At 43.2% G+C, this 17,413-nt stretch overlaps 1 protein-coding gene across 8 annotated transcripts in view; it reads left to right on the forward strand.

Annotated features, from left to right (window-relative positions):
* Positions 1 to 4,123: 4,123 nt before the first annotated feature.
* The window catches only part of prpsap2 (phosphoribosyl pyrophosphate synthetase-associated protein 2), a 51,361-nt gene continuing 38,071 nt past the window's right edge, over positions 4,124 to 17,413 (forward strand). For 3 of the 8 annotated variants that reach the window (XM_080206874.1, XM_080206875.1, XM_080206872.1), the window contains exons 1-3: positions 4,351 to 4,446; positions 5,503 to 5,651; positions 8,933 to 8,985. In XM_080206874.1, the coding sequence (XP_080063000.1) occupies positions 5,569 to 5,651; positions 8,933 to 8,985 (136 nt within the window). In that variant the 5' untranslated portion in view covers positions 4,351 to 4,446; positions 5,503 to 5,568. Of the gene's footprint in view, positions 4,147 to 4,350; positions 4,447 to 5,502; positions 5,652 to 8,932; positions 8,986 to 9,399; positions 9,422 to 14,069; positions 14,250 to 17,062; positions 17,164 to 17,413 lie in introns of those variants that run through there. The other 5 variants (XM_080206873.1, XM_080206878.1, XM_080206881.1 and 2 more) reach the window with 5 other exon arrangements.

Here is a 17,413-nt window from a genome sequence, read left to right on the forward strand (position 1 = left end):
CCACCTATCACACCAAAGTGCACAGAAGTGGTTAACTCAAAATCTTGGTGAAACTCGCAGAATATAATGCAGCCAGACGTCGATCAAACAAGGCTGGTGCTAAGTACTCAATGTATTTCTGGGAAAAGGGGGACAGAGTGCAAACAATTAAAAAACACAAGCCTGAATATTGTGAGGGAGGTAATACTGTAATATGAATTAGGAACAGGAGTCGGCCATTCTGTTCCTTGAGCCTGCACCGCCATTCAGTAAAATCATGCCTAATCTGATTGTAATCTCACTCCACATTCTGCCTGCCCCTGATGACCTTTGACTCCCTTGTTAGTCAAGAATCAATCTACCTCTGCCTTAAGAAACATTCAGTGACTCAGTCTGCACTGCTCTCTGGGGAAAGGAGTTCCTTAGACTCAGGACTCTGTGAGAGTAAAAAAATTCTCCTCATCTCCATCTTAATTGGGAGGCCCTTTATTTTTAATCGATGCTCATTAGTTCTAGTCTTTCCCAAAGGGGAGACATTCTTTCGGCACCCTCCCTGTCAAGTCTCCTCAGGATGTTATATATTTCAATAAGATTGTTTCCTATTCTTCTAACCTCCAATATGGCGGCCCGATGGCACTGTGGTTAGCGCCAGAGCTCCGGGTTTGATTCCTGGCCTTGTGTGACTGTCTGTGTGGGGTCTGCATGTTCTCCCCATGTCTGTGTGGGTTTCCTCCAGGTGCTCCAGTTTCTTCCCACACTCTAAAGATGTGTGAGTTAGTTGGATTGGCCGTGCTAAATTGTCCCGTAGTACCCCAAGGTTAATGGGGTAAGTACATGGGTTTAAGGGGATAGGGTCTGTGTGGGATGATTTTTCAGAGAATCAATGCAGACCTGATGGGCCAAATGGCCTGCTTCTGTACTGTAGGGTTTCTTTGATACAGCCTCAATCTACCTAATCTGTCCTTTTAAGATAAAACCCCATACCTTAGGTATCAGTCAAGTGAAACTTCTCTGAATTGCTTCTATTGCAATTACATCATAATGGTAAAGATTTATTGGACAGCAACTTGCAGTGTCCACAAATGCAGTTAATCATGAAAATCAGGTCATTATTGTCTGAGGCACCTTGCTTGTCCAGAGGTTATCCAATGCTGGCACATCTGATTCAGAATCTTACTATTTAAATACAAATGTAATTATAGATTCATTGATGTGTTACAGCACAGAAGGAAGATATCAGTTCTTCATATCTATGTTGACTCTCGACAAGACCAATCCCCAACCTTATATTTTCCCCACAGCCCCACAAATCTTCTGCTTTCAAGTAATGATCCAACTGCCTTTTGAATGCTATGATTGAATCCGCCTTCCCCACACTCTCAGGTAGTACATTCCAGATCCGAAAGACCACTTCATATAAATGGCTTTCCTCAGGTCATTCTTTTGTTTGCTAATTGCCCTAAATCATCCTCTCGATCCTTCCGACCAATAGGAACAGATTCCACTCAGCTCAGTTGCCTAATACTTTCAGATACTTCTTTCAATTCTCCTCTTAATCTTCTTTTCTCCAAAGTAGAACAATATATTACATAACAGAAGTTCCTCATCCCTGGAACCATTCTTAGGATTCCTTTCTGCACTCTCTATAATGCCTTCACAACCTTCCTAAATTGTGGTGCCCAGAATTTAGCACAATGTTCCAGTTCTGGTCAAACCAGTGTTTTATTCAGGTTCATCATAACTTCCTCAATTTTGTACTCTATGCCCTTAAGGTCCCATACGAAAGTCCCACAATTCACGTAACATGTCATAAGAGTTCAGACCATCCCATTGAACTTTAATATCATGATAAGCCTTACTTATTGCCAAGCAAGCTAGTTGCCACTAAAAATAAACTTTTACAAGTGTGAGCTCTCATTCCTTCATATTTTGATTATTGTTGAAGATTTTTGTATTTTTATTGCTTTCCTAAACTCTTCTTTCAACCTTGTTCTTTGTTTTGCTTTCTGTGTATGATTTTGCATTGTATTAAAAATTCTTCAACACTTTCTGTTTCAGACTCTGCATGCCTCATAAAGATTCTTTTCTCCTTATTTATGGAATGTGGGCATTGCTGACTAGGCAAGCATTTATTGCGCATCCTTAATTGCCCTTGATTTGAATGGCTTGCTCGGCCATTTAAGTTTTAAAGTTTACTTATTGGTGTCACAAGTAGGCTTACATAAACACTGCAATAAAGTTATTGTGAAAAATCACTGAATCACTACACTCCGGCAACTGTTGGGGTATGCCAAGGGAGAATTTAGCATGGCCAATGCGCCTAACAGCACGTCTTTCAGACGATGGGAGGAAACCAGGGCACCCGGAAGAAACCCATGCAGACACAGGGAGAACATATAGACTCCACACAAACAGTGACCCAAGCCAGGAATCGAACTGGATCTCTTGCGCTGTGAGGCAGCAGTGCTAATCACTGTGCCATCGTGCTGTCTTGAAGGCATTTTTACGAGTCCACCACATTGCTGTGGGTCTGGAATGACATGTATCCAGACCAGATAAGAACAACAGATTTCCTGCCCATAAGGACATTAGTGAACCGGTGGGTTTTTGTGACAATCGACAATGGTTTCATGGTCATCATTAGACTTTTAATTCCAGATTTTCATTGAATTCAAATTTTACCATCTACTGTGGTGGGGTTCAAACCAGGTTTCTAGCCTTTCTGAAAAATTCCTTAAAAACTCCTTTCCTTCCTTTGAAATCTTTAGGCAGATGTAATTATGACGAATGGCTTGTGGTGCTTGCTCGCTGCTGACTGGCAAAATCCAGGCAAACAAGTTGAGACAATTGGGAAGTGCCTTGGGTTGGCATTCATTTTATTATAGTTCAGTGTCACACCAATGAGTCATTTTGCAACATTGACGGGTAATACATATATGTAGATTTTAGGGCTATTCTGGCCGGATAACGGCTAAATGTCTAGCAATCAGCAACTTTATTTAGATGAACACATTGCCCTTCTTTGGTTGCTTTTATTTCCCCAAATTACATATTAAGTTATTACTAATATCAAGGCTGACTGGCTGTACTCTTATTAAATGTCAGTGCAAACATCTATTTGCGAAAACTGCAATTGAAATGCTGTCATCAGCAAAGCAAACTGCAGTCAGAAACTTTGCAATTTGAGCCAACAACAGCATGGGCAGCAAGGTGGCTCAGTGGTTAGCATTGCTGCCTCACAGCACCAGTGACCCAGGTTCAATTCCCAGCTTGGGTCACTGTGCAGAGTCAGCATGTTCTCCCCACGTCTGTGTGGGTTTCCTCGATGTGGCAATGCCAGCGTTGGACTGGGGTAAAAATGGTACGAAGTCTCACAACACTACATTAAATCCAACAGGTTTATTTCCAGCAAATGCCACTAGCTTTCGGAACTCGCTGTTCCTTCATCAGGTGGGTGGGAGTTGACGGAGGAACAGCCAGTTCCAAAAGCTAGTGGCGTTTGCTACAAATAAACCTGTTGGGACTGTAACCTGGTGTTGTGAGACTTCTTACTGGGTTTCCTCCTACAGCCTGAAAGACGTACTGCTTAGGGTGCATTGGCTGTGCTAAATTCTCCCTCGGTGTATTCAAACAGGTGCCAGAGTGTGACCACTGGGGAATTTTAACAGTCACTTCATTGCAGCGCACTAATAAATAAACTTTAAAGAAGTTGCAACTTCAGCTTTCCCAGGGGAACGCCGCCTCGCGCGACCCATGCTCGTCACGGCGTTGCTGGGGAAACCGGCCCCGCCCCCTGGTGACTGTGAGAAGTGGGCTGTCAGTCAAAATCGAAGGGGCGGAGCCTGGGTTGTCCGCGGATGGGACGCCTTTCATGGGCGGGGATCGGTTCGCGGAGGAAGCCTTAGTGGGGGGCGGGGGAGAAACGCTCTGGTCAAGGGGCGGGGCTAAGTTGGCGCGAGCGGGTCTGGATCGTCAAGGCCGGGGTGGAGGGGCGCAGACGACACGGGAACTGGGCTGTCAGGGGCGGGGCCAGGTTGTTAGGGGAGGAACCCGGGTTGCCATGGGCGGGACCAGGGTTGGCCTGGTCGTTACGGGCGGAGCGCGGGTTGTCAGAAGCGGAGTCTGGTTCTTACGGGGCGGGACCAGGGTTGTCAAAGGCGGACAGGGGTAAGACCTGGGTTACCGGGGCGAAGTGCCACTGACTGGGAGGGGACTTGGGTTGTTAGGGGCGGGGTGCCGTTGACTGGGACGGGACTGGGTAGTTAGGGGCGGGGCGCCGTTGACTGGGACGGGACTAGGTAGTTAGGGGCGGGGTGCCGTTGACCTGGGAGGGGACTTGGGTTGTTAGGGGCGGGGCGCCGTTGACTGGAACGGGACTAGGTAGTTAGGGGCGGAGCGCGTGGTGGCTGAGTGGAGGGCAGCGCGCGGTTGCAGCCTCGAGGCAGCTGTCGATGGTGGTAGGAGCAGGTGAGGGAAGGGTAATGGGGGAGGCCGCATTGATGCTCGGGTGTGGCCACGGCCACCATCCCCGTCCGATAGATAGAGCATCCCGAGTGAGCGGGGGCGCGGTTCTGTCGATGGTCAGTGGAGCCGCGGGGATGGGCAGCGGGTGTCCGGCCGGGCTGGGCGGTGGTGGAAGGCTCGGATTGTTGACGCTGGCCGTTTGGGCCTCGCCCAATATTCATGGGTGTCTCAAAATGGGCGCTGATCTAATGGAGGCAGTGAGGAGGGGGCTCTTCACAGCAAGCCACATGTGACAGGAACTGCAGCAGAGTCACTGTGGCTCAGAGCATGCTGCTGAAGTGGGAGGAAGGATGGTACTTTTTAAGAAGCTGCATTTTCTGTTTCCTTTTTGAAAAAAATTAAAGTGTACACTTTATTTGTCTCACAAGTAGGCTTACGTTAACACTACAGTGAAGTCACTGTGAAAATCCCCCTAGTCGCCACACTTAGAGTCATGGAGGTTTACAGCATGGAAATAGCCCTTCGGCCCAACTTGTCCGTGCTGCCGCTTTGTTTTTAACCAATGCCTGTTCGGATATACTGAGGGAGAATTTAGCACAACTAATCCATATAACCAGCATGTCATTTGGACTGTGGGAAAGGACTTGGGGAAAACCCATGCAGATACAAGCTATGATTACATTTCTCCCCTTCTCCCCCCCCCCCATGTACAGTACGTTTTGTCTGTATAATGTACAAGAAACATTACTTTTCACTAGTACATGTATGTATACTAATGCATATGACAATAATAAATCAAAACATGGGGAGAATGTGTAGACAGTGACCCAACTGGGAATTGAGCCTGACCCTTCGCACTGAGGTAGCAGTGCTAACTACCGGCACTGTGCTGCCCTGATTAAAGACATTAAGACTATATGTTTCAACTAGTATCTTGCAAGTGTAGTTAATGTTATTGAAGTTCACAGTGGTTTTATTCTAAAGTGGTGCCCATTGTGCAATAGTGTGTGTATATATGTGTAATATATTAAATATTTTCCTCTCTTTTAAATATTGCAGGTGGATTGACTTTGGGAAGTGGGGTTTAAAAATATCCTGGGAGGAAACTTACGGGACCCATCCGCCATGAATGTAACCAAGGGAAGCCTGGCACTGTTCTCTGCCAACTCGTGTACAGCCTACACAGAATTGGCCAGGAAGATTTCAGAGTAAGTAAACAGTTTTATTTAAAAAGAAAATCATTGCAGCATCAGATTGAGTGATGCAGCTTACCCACCCTGTTTTTTTCTTTCGTTAACCATCTGATTTTAAGAGGAACCAATCCATGTAAAAAGAGGAGTGCATCATGTTGTTCAAACAATCAGCAGGAGGTACGATACTTTAAAATAAACTTTTGAGTACTTTTTTAAAGCATCATAATCTGGGCAGACATCAATATTTGTCAAGGCTATTTTTTTACTTCAATAACTATCAGAGTGTTTTCTTTAATTTTGGTACGGAGGGACAGCTATAGACCTCTCCCCATATAGACCTACATGCACATGTAGATTCTTTTCACACATTATAGGGGTTGCCTTGCGGCAGAGCTAGTTTAATACAGCTCATTACAGAATTAAAAATAGTTCCCTTCCCGAAATTGCTGATGCACTGCCCAACCCTTTGACATTCCATGTTTGATCCAAGTACTAAAACTGCAAATTGTCTACAATCATAGCATTTGTTAAACTCCTGCCAAGGATTTTAAATGCATATTGTAAAATTTATCATGCAAATCTCCAGTACTTTTTATGGATTCAGTAAAAATTCTATAAACTATAAATTAGCCGGTAGAGTCTCATGTTAGCAAAAATGGGCATCAAGGTTTTTACTGATGTTTGGTTCTTCAATCCATGACTCTGTGGATTTTCATATGTTTTGCTAAATGAACAATTGCTAAAGTACTGATTTATTTTGACTTTTTTATCATTGGTATCTTTGAGATGTTGAGGGCTGCCTTTTACCATCTATTCCTTATTAAAGTTTATTTATTGGTCAGGAGTAAGGTTTACGTTAACACTGCAATGGAGTTACTGTGAAATTCCCCGAGTCACCACAGTCCGGCACCTGCTCAGATTAATGCACATAACTAGCACGTCTTTCAGAATATGGGAGGAAACCGGAGCACCTGGAGGAAACCCATTTAGACACGGGGAGAACGTACAAACTCCACACAGACAATGATCCAAGCTGGGAATCGAACCCAGGTCTCTGAAGTAGCAGTGCAACCACTGTGCTACTGTGCCGCCCCATATTATAGGAGTCTTCAGTAGTTTGATGTTGCTTAGCAATAGGACAAAGTACACACCCAAATACTTGGGTATTAAAGGGGAAGAGGGACTGTGACCAATTGCCCTGTCCACTGTGCTATAGAATGGTGAAGATTAAGAATCTGCCATGTTAACTGACTATCAGCAGTAAGTGTGTTCCAATGGGAACCGAGCGTCTTGATTTTGGCAACCTTAATACAGTAGGTAGTCTTTTTCATTAACCAGCGAACCTGCTTGGAACGTGGGTGTGTGCAGATATTGTGTTGGACACTTCTGTAATTGGCCCCTATGCTTTAAGGCTTGGCTCCTGTTTTCCATGGAGGAGTGCTTCATTAGCTAAGTTAGATCTTCCCTGCTGAGATGACGCAAGCTATTAATTGATTGAAGATTAACAGAAGGCAGTCGATTAATCATGTCAGCATGTGATAGTGTTTTCAGCAAAGGAGGGGTTGAAATATTTTGAACAGCGAGGGTGGGGTGCAGGCTTAAAGGACAATGAGCTTTGCAGTTTAGTTGGGAAGGTTTCTGACCTTTAAGATTAGTAGCCAGGAGGCATAGTTTTAAAGTTTATTAGTAAAAAGATTAAGAGGGCAGTTGAGCAGAGATGGTGGATGGTGGGGACTGCCTGAAAGGATGATAGCGGCAGATACACTCATTTAAATTTAAAGAAATACTTGATTACGGCATTTCAAGTGTGTATCTACAGGGCTGCAGACCAGGATCTGGAAGGTGGCATTAAATTGATAGGCCTCCTTCAGCTAACACTGACGATAGGTCAACCTTCCAGCACAGAAGGTGCTGGAAATTTGAGCCTTTTGACTACGTTGCATAATAACGCTAAAAGCAGTTAATGAGTACTGTGTCAACATGTCACCAAAGCTTAAATGTACATTGCTTCTATTAATAAATGACATTTGCAGTTTGGAACCTTTTACTTTATCTCCACACTCCCCTCCTATTAAATCCCATAGTAAATAAATGCATCTTTCCTTAGCAGTTTTTAATATGACCCTGAACCAAAAGTTAATTCCAGACTTCTGAATGAACCTTTTAATTTTGTAGTGGGTCCTCAAATGTGTTTTGTTTTTAGCCAGCTGCTGACATCTTGACTTGCACAATACAGTACATGTGCATCAGCAGGTTACCACTGTTAAAGTGCATGAAGCAAATGCTGCAGCAGTTTAAAAGATTATTCAGCATTTAAAAAAAAAATTTCATGCTAGTTTTAAATGATGTGGATTTTATACGGTTTGCTTTGTTTGAGAGGGGCAGCAGTGGTGCTCATTCTCAGATTTATGCAGCTCATTAAACTCTTATTATGGAGACCAGACTGTTATGTTGTTTGGTGAGTCAGTGGTTTCTGTTTATAGAATGAATCTTCGAATCCTGGCCCCATAAGCTTGCTGGGATAGCGAATTATCACTGATTTTTTTTGACAGTTATTCAGCTAGTTCATCTAGACCCAATCCGAGCATTAGACTCATTTTTCCTTGCCACCCTTTTTACAATATATACATTTATTGATCAGTGCAATGTTATTGCTTTGGAGGTATTACAGCACCTTTTACCTCAGGCTGTCCCCATTTCCTGCTTTCTTTTTCTCCTGCACTGAGCATCTTAATACCTATTGAGATGTTCCACCAAGTGCTGAAACTCTCCATTACTTCAGCTAAGTGGCCTGGTTTCAGGTGAGTCACTCTCGCCGCCCCAAGCAGCATGCACCGAAGCCATCAAAGTTTTTGTTCTCTTTCCCCTCCCCACCCCCATTCTTGGAATATCTATATGTGGTGCCCACCCAGGTTAACACCACTAAAACGAAGCATTGCAGCACAGGCCAACAGTCAGTGCTAGGATCACGTGGCTCATTATGTTGGGCTACTGAACCATTGATTAAATATAATTTTTAATTTTGTTGATGTTATAGAGAAAAATGTGATTGCCTGTTAATATAATTCTTTAATAATTACTGGTAATCAATACTTTTTGGTGCGTTTTGATGGGAAGATTTTAGTACTTCCCTTCTACCCCACTTTCACAAACTGTTTTATATATCTTTTTATCTCTACCTTCGGTTCCCTATTGAAGACATTTCTTGTGTCTATACCCTAATTTTGTGTAAAAGTCAGCAATGTGGTTTTTGAGGAACGATTTTTTTGAGGGTTATTCCTCATCTTCAATTTTAGGCGACTTGGCGTAGAACCGGGTAAAGTTCAAGTCTACCAAGAAGCTAACAGAGGTAAGTGCACAATGTAACATATTTTAGTTGCAAGAAGCCTCTTGGGACTTTAGATGCATTAAGGCTTGGATGTAGCGTGAGCATTGCTTCGAGAGAAATGGCTCTTGCACATGTATAGTTTTTGGTTCTTAAAATGTTCTGACACGGGGAGTTACGCAAGAGGTCAGTGAGACAGATGCATACTTTGAAGGATTAATTGAATTCTGTAAGGTCAACACTGATGAAATAATGAGAACATTTCAAACCAGACATATTACAAAATATTGGCACAGCTTGAAGCATCTGATCGGAAGTATCAAAGGAGCGGATGTTCCATAATGCATTCCATTTACGTTTTAGAAATGAACAGCGATTTTGCTGAAGATTTCAAGTGATCGTGGATCTCCAAATGCTAATGCTTTCAGAAGGAAGGGGAGAGAAAATTGGCCAGAATATAGTAAAGCATTTTTATTCTGATGGTCTTGCTGATCTATTACTTGGGATATGTTGAAAATATACAGTAATTACCCAATCTTACCTGTCATGCTGCACTGTACTGCCTGGTGAAACTGGATAAAATGACAGACTTACAGCAGAACATGGCTGCATCATTCCTTTAATTTGTACGTATTGGAAATTGCAGTTCTGTTGGAGCAAAGGGAATATTCTTCCTACTTCAGATTTTAACTGTTTTTTATTTAATTCCGTCAATACGCTGTGATTATCCTGCTCCCAGACCTCTGCTGATACTTCTCCAGACTAGCTGCCAGGAATGACTCAACAGAAGCTTGGCGGTTCCCTTTGAGGTTCCCCCTAACCCCTCTGTTGGATGGTGTAGGCAAGATAGTCACCTGGTTGTAATCTGGTCTGTACCTCGGAAACTGAGTTTGCATCTCATTAGCAAGCTAAGGAAAAAAGTTTCCTCTTGAGCTTTTTCAAAAAAAACTCAGGACTGAATTTAATAGTAAACAATGTCTAGTGTAAGTTTGTATCTGACACTCTGCTTACTTGAAAGGATTAACTTGCTGTGTTTAACCTCAGAAACCTCACTGCAATTATTGTGATTGTTCCTACAATAGTCTGTAAATTGATTCCGGGTAGAACATTCATCAGTGTGTCTGTTGCACAACTGTATTCTTGCAGGAACACGTGAAGCAAAGCTAATGTTCCCTCTGTGTTGCCTGCCCTATTGGACAAGAGTTCTGGTTTGGAACAGAGTTATATACAAGGCTCAGGCCGTTAAAGTTCTCTGTGATTTAGAGCAGCATAAGAAATAGGAGCAGGAGTAGGCCTTCGAGCCCGCCCCACCATTCAATAAAATCATGGCTGATCTGAAGTGGATCAGTTCCACTTTCCTGCTTTCTCTCCATAATCCTTAATTCCCTTGTCTATCAAAAACCTACCTACCCGTGAGGTAGGTAGCCTCCACCACTTCAACGGGCAGAGAATTCCAGAGATTCACCACCCTTTGAGTGGAGAAGTTCCTCCTCAACTCTGATCTAAACTGCACCCCCCCCCCTTTATCTTGAGGCTGTGCCCTCGAGTCCTGCTATCCTTTCTAAGCGGGAAGAATCTCTACCTCTACCCTATCCATCCCCTTCATTATCTTATACGTCTCTATAAGATCCCCCTCATCCTTCTAAACTCCAATGAGTACAGACCCAGTTTATTTAGTCTCTCTTCATAGTCCAGCCCCCTCATCTCTGGTATCAGCCTAGTGGATCTCCTCTGCACTTCCTTCAAGGCCAAAATATCCTTGCGCAAGTGTGGCGACCAAAACTGCATACAGTACTCCAGCTGTGGCCTCACCAGTACCCTGTACAGTTGCAGCAAGACCTCCCTACTTTTATATTCTATCCCCCTCGCTATAAAGGCCAGCATTCCATTCGCTGCCTTGATCACCTGCTGCACCTGCAGACTGGGTTTTTGCGACTCGTGCACAAGGACCCCCAGGTCCCTCTGCACCGTAGCATGCTGCAGCTTTTCGCCTTTTAAATAATAATCCCTCCTACTATTATTTTTACCATTGTTGAGATGGTTTTTAAAAGATGCAGAAGTGTGTTAAATGTTGGCCACAGATGTGCTGATGTTTGATTTGTGTTCAAGCTCCTCCCTTCATCGTGTTCACCATTCCATTTTTGTGATTGAGAGGACAGTGACTTATAGGTGAACCCATGCCAGAATGGTTGTGCAACCAGTCTGCATACATGTGTTTAAAAAGACCCTGACACCTGATGTGTCAACTGGTTTTATTTTTAGGTCAGATCAAATTAATGTGCAGGAATTTATTTGGGAAGAGGAGGGCTTAAGATGTAAGTTTTGTCATAAATGGACATTTTGCTGGGATGGTTAACATAAATATTGGGACCCGAAGTACAGAATGGCCCACTCGCATTAGCTAAAAGGTAAATTTGCCTTAAGATTGTTGATCAAGCCATAGCAGCAATTTGTACTGAAAAATATGGTTTCTCACTGTGTGCAGGCTGGTTTTGCATTTCCCTGTGTACAACTTTGAATATCATGTAGAAGTAATTAATATGAGCAGCTCTTTTAGCCTGAGGATGTAATGAGGCATTATATAAATTAGTATTTTGTTCCATATCCTTTCCGTTAGGTTAAATGTTTTTCTATTTTCTTTGCTCACCAGCTTCCATGTGTCTTGAAAACTCTGTTCTCCTGCTGAAATTTTCTAACAGTATAATTGTATAACTTCCCTGACATGTGATGTTGTGACCAATGCAGGAGTTCTGTTTGAGATGTTTGGGCACCCTTATCCAGATTCTAAGACAAAGCGGTTCACAGCACCAAACTGCTAGTAATGCATCACAAATGGCACTGAATTTGCTTTATTTTTGTCAAATGCGTGCTTTTATTAATATTTTTGGGGCTTTTGAGACAAAATCTTCCAACTTAAAACCCAACAAGAATCTTAGACCACAGAATCATACAGAGCAGAAGGAGGCCATTCGACTTGTCGAGTCTGCATCGCCTACAATCCCACCCAGGCCCTATCCCCATAATTCCATGCTTTTATCCTAGCTAGTCCCCCTGACACTTAAGGCAATTTAGCATGGCCAATCAACCTAAGCAGCACATCTCTGGACCGTGGGAGGAAACTGGAGCACCCGGAGGGAACCACGCATACGTGGGGAGAATGTACAGACTCTGCACAGACAGTAACTCAAGCCAGGAAGTGAACCCAGGTCCCTGGTGCTGTGAGGCAGCAGTGTTAACCACCGTGTCACCCTAATTTGCCTTCAGTATACTTGTTGAGAAGGTGAGAGGGCATGGGATCCAAGGGGCTTTAGTCTTGTGGATCCAGAACTGGCTTGCCTGCAGATGGCAGAGAGTGGTTGTGGATGGGTCTTTTTCTGCATGGAGGTCGGTCACCAGTGGAGTGCCCCAGGGATCTGTTCTAGGCCCCTTGCTGTTTGTCATTTTCATAAATGACCTAGATGAGGAAGTGGAGGGATGGGTTAGTAAGTTCGCCGATGATACAAAGGTTGGTGGTGTTGTGGATGGTCTGGAGGGATGTCAGAAGTAGCAGCATGACAGGATGCAAGACTGGGCGGAGAAGTGGCAGATGGACTTCAACGCGGATAAATGTGTAGTGGTCTGTTTTGGCAGGACCAACAGGATGCAGGAGTACAATATCAAGGGTAGGAGTCTTAGCTGGGTTGAAGAACAGAAGGATCTTGGGGTCCGGGTCCATTGGACTGTTAAATTGGCCTCGCAGGTGGAGGATGTGGTCAAGAAGGCGTATGGTGCACTGGCCTTCATTAATCGAGGGATTGAGTTTAGGAGTCGGGAGTTAATGCTGCAACTTTATAGGACCCTTGTCAAATCCCACTTGGAGTACTGTGCGCTGATCTGGTTGCCTCACTACAGGAAGGATGTGGAATCTTTTGAGAGGGTGCAGAGGAGATTTATAAGGATGTTGCCTGGATTGGGGGCATGCCTTATGAAGATAGGTTGAGGGAGCTAGGTCTCTTCTCCCTGGAGAGATGAAGGTTGAGAGGCGACCTGATAGAGGTTTATAAAATGTTGAGAGGAATTGATAGGGTGGATTCTTGGAGGCTATTTCCCAGGGCTGAAATGGTCGCTACGAGAGGACACAGGTTTAAGGTGCTGAGAAGCAAGTACAGAGGAGACGTTAGGAGAAAGTTTTTCATTCAGAGGGTGGTGGTGGAGGTGAATTCGCTGGGGTCTTTTTAAAGACTTCTGGATGAGTATATGGGACCTAATGGCATTGGAAGTTACAGATAGTTCTATGGCTTGGTAGGTATAGATGTGATTGGCGCAACTTGTGGGCCAAAGGGCCTGTTTGTGCTGTAGTGTTCTATGTTCTATCTCTGGAGTTGTCTGCTCTAAGAAAGGGATGGTAAAACTGCATCTAGCATTCTTGTGCATGAGTAGTTGTGATAGACATCAAAGTGTTTTTAATCTTAAATTCAGGAGCAGGAGTAGGCCAGGCTGCTGCTCAAGCCTGTTCCACCATTCAATAACGGCATGATGATCTTAAAATAGACTTAGATAATTTTTTCCTGCTGGCAAAATTTTCAAAAATCTAATAACATTGAGCGAAGTTTTTTGGAAACAGCTGTTTTTTGAATGAAATTACCTCTTGGAAATAAGAAACAAAGGATTTATGATGCTAAATCTAATTGGACAGCTGTGACCAACAGAGAAACCCAATGACCCCAGGAGCATCTGCTGCTCCCAATTAAAAATAACTTTCATGACACCATTTGTTATGTTTAAAGATTTTACTACATTTAAATAATGAGTCTGAGTTTTTTGTTAATATCTATATATGTGATATGGCAAGTATCATCCATTGCTGCCTGAAATAGCTGCTGCTGTTATTAAGCAGTGCCTTGATAATTTGGCTTCAGTGGAAATAGCAAATGATTAGTGCTGTTTAGGCAGTTGTCCACAAATATGTATGGATGGTGGAAGTGAACGAAACCTCTTGAACAGCTCATGTCTGTGCAAAATCTTGGCTGACATTTGGTGTTAATTAATGATTGCATGTTCCACGTGCATTAACTTAACTCAAACTGCAAATTGAAATATCTTGCTCTCATAGATCTAATTTTGTGGCCGTTCCAAAGTGTAGAAGCCTTGCCATTATCAGTAATCTCATAGACCTGTTAAAGTAACAATCGTATCCCAATATCTGGATGTCAGAGTGGGGCAGTAATCGGCTCAAAGGATACTTTCAGTGCTGTACTGCAGTTACCTTCTAGAAGCAATACACAAGCTGGGTATGATTTACTCGCTAGGTATATTTTTTTCCATTTGTGGTGGTTTCACACTGTGCTTTCTCGTCATTGGGAATTTGAAACAACAAGCCGATGCTTACCACTTTTCGAAATGCACAATTTAAGTGCAGCCATACCTCCGTGTCAACTACAGGGTTTTTAAGTCATTTTGAAAATTGAACTTGGCAGTATTTATTGATTTCAGTACACGTTGTATAATGGACTTTTTTTCACTTGTCCAAAAATTCCATGGATAAAATATTACCTGTTTCATTCAGTTATTTTATAGTCAATTCTTGTATAAGTAACTTGAACTAATTTGTCTCATAGAATGAGAGTTCTTTAGTGATGTGTTGGTGTTTGAAAAGCTGCTGATCTGAACTTGGCACTGTGAATCTTGTTCAATGAGCAACTTGTATAATCCAGCCAAATACTTAGGACAGTTGAGAGCCTGACCAATGTGTGCTCCTTAGTCCCAGTAAGTTCAGCCATGATGAATGTGTTGTATCAAAATGAGAGTGCACAAAGAGAAGTTGCAGAGTTGTTTTTAAATTGCTTTTGTGATTTTAGTAGAATGGAAAGCATTTTGAAAAAAAGACTGAATACAAGGTTGTTTTCTGCAAATGGAGATTTGGATTTGACCAAATAGTGCTTTACTCTAATGGGTTTAAGGTGTAACATACGAATTTTTTAAAATGCCCTTGCATAATGAACTGGGGTTATGAAGGTTTTCTGTGAAACTATTGGTACACTTTTTTTTAATTGTCTGCGATGCTAAGCTAATCTATGAATGGGCACTGGAGTGTTGGTAATTGCACAAATTTGAGGGGCAAATTTTAGATCACTGAAGTCATTGTAGCTGTGTGTTTTGAAGTGTGAAATTGAAATTACAATATTGACAATTTGTACTGCTGCTGCCTTTTGGGCTGTTTGGTAAAGAGGCTTAATTTTGGGGATGAGGGGGGCTGCGCTTATCAAGTAATTATTCACAAAATGTTTTTGTTCTACCATATCTTGGACATAGCTATTCAGTGCAGGAGGGATAAATAAGATACAGAAGCTCCAAAGGCTCTTCCAATTGGGATAGAAATGTAAATGCAGTGAAGTGACACTATTGTGCCTGTTTTGAGTTGTGATTTCCTGTGAAGAATATTTACACAGAATCACAGCATCCTATAGTGTAGAAGAGGCCCTTCGGCCCATCGAGTCTGCACCGATGCACGAAAGGTCCTGGCCTGCCCATCTAATCCCACTTGCCAGCACTTGGCCCGTAGCCTTGGATGTTATGGCGTGCCAGGTATTCATCCAGGTACTTTTTAAAGGATGTGAGGCATCCTGTCTCCACCACCCTTCCAGGCAGTGCGTTCCAGACTGTCACACCATCCTCTGGGTAACATAGTTTTTCCTCAAGTCCCATCCTAAACCTCCCACCCCTCACTTTTAACTTTTGCATCTTCCTTGTAACTGACCCTTCAACTAAGGAAAACATCTGCTCCCTATCCACCCTGTCCAAACCCTTCATAATCTTGAACATCTCAATCAGGTCACCCCTCAGTCTTCTGTGCTCCAGAGAAAACAACCCAAGCCTATCCGATCTCTCTTTATAACTTAAATGTTCCTTCTCAGGCAACATTCTGGTTAATCTTCTCTGCACCCCCTCCAGTATGATCGCACCCTTCTTATAATGTGGCGACCAGAACTGCATACAGTACTCCAGCTGTGACTTCAAAGTTCTGTGCAACTCCAACATGACCTCTCTGCTTTTGTAATCTATATCCCGATTAATAAAGGTGAGTCTGCCATATGCCTTTCTTCACCATCCTATCAACTTGCCTTTCTGCCTTCAGAAACCTATGGGCAAACACACCAAGGTCCCTTTGTTCTTTGGAACTTTCCAGTGTCAGACCTTTCACAGTATACTTCCTTGTCAAATTATCCTTTCCAAAGTGCGTCACTTTACACTTTTCAGGGTCAAATTCCATCTGCCACTTATCTGCCCATTTGACCATCTCGCCTATATCTTCATGTAACCCAAGACACTCAACCTCACTGTTAACCACCTGACCAATCTTTGTCTTTGGCAGACTTACTGATCCTACCCCCCACATATCATCTGTCATTTATATAAATGACAAACAATAGGGGGCCCAGCAAGGATCCCCTAAAGCAGTGGTCTGTCATAGCCTCTGTCTCCTACTGCTAAACACAGTAAGCCAATTATGAACCCACTTTATCAGATCACCCTGTATCCCATGTGCATTTGCTGTCTTAATAAGTCTCCCATGTGGGATTTTGCTGCATGTGTTCTGGAAAACCATATGCACAGGAAGTGTCATTAGTCAGAGGAGCTTGAACAATTTGTTATCAGTGCATTGCACGTGTGTGATGAGAGCTATGTGGGATGGACGACCAGGCAGGTAGAGCAGGATTCCATTGAATATCTAACAGTGACTGGTTCCTTTTTGAGGAGTATGACTGGTGACTCAAAGACATGCCTTTCTGCAGTTGCAGATATGACTCCAGGATGATAGGCAGCTGGGGAAGAAATTGAATAGCCAGAGATTGCGGTTTGTATCCCTAGCAATGACCTAAGTAGAAAAGGAAATGGGTCCTGTTGGCAGATGTTAGGATCATAGAATCATGGAACCCTACAGTGCAGAAAGAGGCCCTTTGGCCCATCGAGCCTGCCCTGACCACAATCCCACCTGGGCCCTACCCCCATATCCCTACACATTTTACCCGCTAATCCCTCTAATCTAAGCATTCCAGGACACTAAGGGGCAATTTTAGCATGGCCAATCAACCTAACCCGCACATTTTTGGACTGTGGGAGGAAACCGGAGCACCTGGAGGAAACCCACGCAGACAGGAGGAGAACGTGCATACTCCACACAGACAATGACCCGAGCCGGGAATCGAACCCTGGAGCAGTATGGTAGGAAATAAATTTAAAAAGTAGGATCTCAAAGGTAGTAATCTCTGGATTACCTCTGGTGTCACATGTTAATGAGTACAGAAAAAGAGGGATAATGCAGATAAATATAGGGATAAAGAGATGAAACAAAGACAGGGCTTTTGATTCCTGGGGAATCTGGGAAGATGTGACCTTCACAAGCTGGGTGGGTTATACCTCAATAGAGGATTTTGCTAGTACTGTTAGGATGGATTTAAACTAGCTTAATAGG

The sequence above is a fragment of the Carcharhinus amblyrhynchos genome, chromosome 18 (assembly GCF_965287045.1).
Source record: "Carcharhinus amblyrhynchos chromosome 18, sCarAmb.v2.hapA, whole genome shotgun sequence".
Lineage (NCBI taxonomy): Eukaryota > Metazoa > Chordata > Chondrichthyes > Carcharhiniformes > Carcharhinidae > Carcharhinus > Carcharhinus amblyrhynchos.